The 1,788-nt window shown below is 44.4% G+C and overlaps 1 protein-coding gene across 1 annotated transcript; it reads right to left on the bottom strand.

Moving 5' to 3' along the window:
* Positions 1-310: 310 nt before the first annotated feature.
* LOC138871159 (uncharacterized) lies at positions 311-760 on the bottom strand. Its single transcript, XM_070149019.1, has one exon. The coding sequence runs from the start codon at positions 758-760 to the stop codon at positions 311-313; it is 450 nt and encodes a 149-aa protein (XP_070005120.1).
* Positions 761-1,788: the final 1,028 nt, after the last annotated feature.

Raw genomic sequence — 1,788 nt, forward strand, 5'->3', positions numbered from 1 at the left:
TCATTCCGGAACCTCTCCGGACCTGAACTAACTACCCCGACAAGTCACATAATGGCTGTAAAGCATAAAATGAGTAGTAAATGGGGGAACGAGGCTACAAATCTCAAAATGATCGGCCGGGACGTTACATTCTCCCCCTCTTAAAGAAACGTTCGTCCTCGAACGGGTCTAGAAACGTACCTGGAGTCTCAAATAGGCATGGATATTTGCTCCACATCTCCCGCTCAGTCTCCTAAGTAGCCTCCTCAACTGGCTAACCTCTCTACTGCACCTTCACTAAAGCTATGTCCTTTGGCCTCAACTTTCGAACCTACCGACCCAAAATGGCCACCGGCTCCACATCATAAGTCAAATCACCATCCATTTGAACCGTGCTAAAATCTAAAACATGAGACGGATCGCCGACATACTTCCAGAGCATAGATGCATGATATACTGGATGAACACTCGAAGAATTAGGCGGCAAGGCAAGATTGTAAGCCACCTCTCTAATCCTCTGAAGCACCTCAAATGGCCTAATATATCGAGGGATCAACTTTTCCTTCTTCTCGAACCTCATACCACCCTTCATTGGTGAATCCTTGAGTAGCAGCGTCTCCCTAACCATGTAAGAAACATCAAAAACCTTCTGGTCAATGTAATTCTTCTTTCTAGACAGCGCCATGCGAAGCCGATCCTGAATCAATTTAACATTGTCCAAAGCACCTTGAACCAAGTTAGTACCCAATAGCCTAGCCTCACCCAGCTCAAACCAACCCATTGGAGATCGATGTCATCTCCTATACAAAGCCGCATACAGAGCCATCTGAATAATCGATTGGTAAGTGTTGTTGCAGGCAAACTCTGCGAGCGGTAGAAACTGATTCTAAGAACCACTGAAAGCTATGACAAAAGTTTGTATCATATCGTTCAATATCTAAATAGTGTGCTCAGACCGTCTGTCCGTCTGAGGGTGAAATATTGTACTCAACTCAACCTGGGTGCCCAACTCATGCTGTACTGCTCTCCAAAACTGCGATGCAAATTACATACCTCGATCTGAAATGATAGACACTAGCACACCATGAAGGCGAACAATCTCGCAGATGTAAATCTCAGCCAACCGCTCTAAAGAATAAGTAGTCTCAACTTGAATAAAGTGTGAGGACTTAGTCAGTTGATCTACAGTCACCAAAAATAGCATTGAACTTCCTTGAAGTTCCTGGGAGCCCAACTACAAAACCATGGTGATACGCTCCCATTTCCACTCCGGAATCTCAAGCCTTTGAAGCAATTCGCCCAGTCTCTAATGCTCATACTTCACCTGCTGACAATTAAAGCACCGAGCTACAAAACTCTACTATATCCTTCTTCATTATCCTTTACTAATAATGCTACCTCAAGTCCTGGTACATCTTCACGGCACCTGGATGAACAGAATGTTGCGAACTATAGGCCTTCTCAAGAATCAACTCACGTAGCCCATCTACATTAGGCACACAAATCTGACCTTGCATCCTCAACATCCCATCATCCCCAATAGTAACATCCCTATCATCACCGTGCTGAACTGTGTCCTTAAAGACAAGTAAATGGGGATCATCTTACTAGTGCTTTCTGATGCAATCATAAAAGAAAGACCGAGAAACTATAGAAGCTAGAACCTGACTCGGCTCCGAAACATCTAATGGCATGAACTGGTTGGCCAAGGCCTGAACATCAACTCCAAAAGGTCTCTCACTAATAATAATGAATACAAGGCTACCCATACTCACCGCCTTTCTACTCAAGGCATCGGCCACCATATTG

Source organism: Nicotiana sylvestris, chromosome 6, assembly GCF_000393655.2.
Source record: "Nicotiana sylvestris chromosome 6, ASM39365v2, whole genome shotgun sequence".
NCBI lineage: Eukaryota > Viridiplantae > Streptophyta > Magnoliopsida > Solanales > Solanaceae > Nicotiana > Nicotiana sylvestris.

Bases quoted from the DNA above. Each gene is read 5' to 3' on its own strand.
- LOC138871159 (XM_070149019.1), bottom strand. From the start codon at position 760: ATGGGTTGGTTTGAGCTGGGTGAGGCTAGGCTATTGGGTACTAACTTG.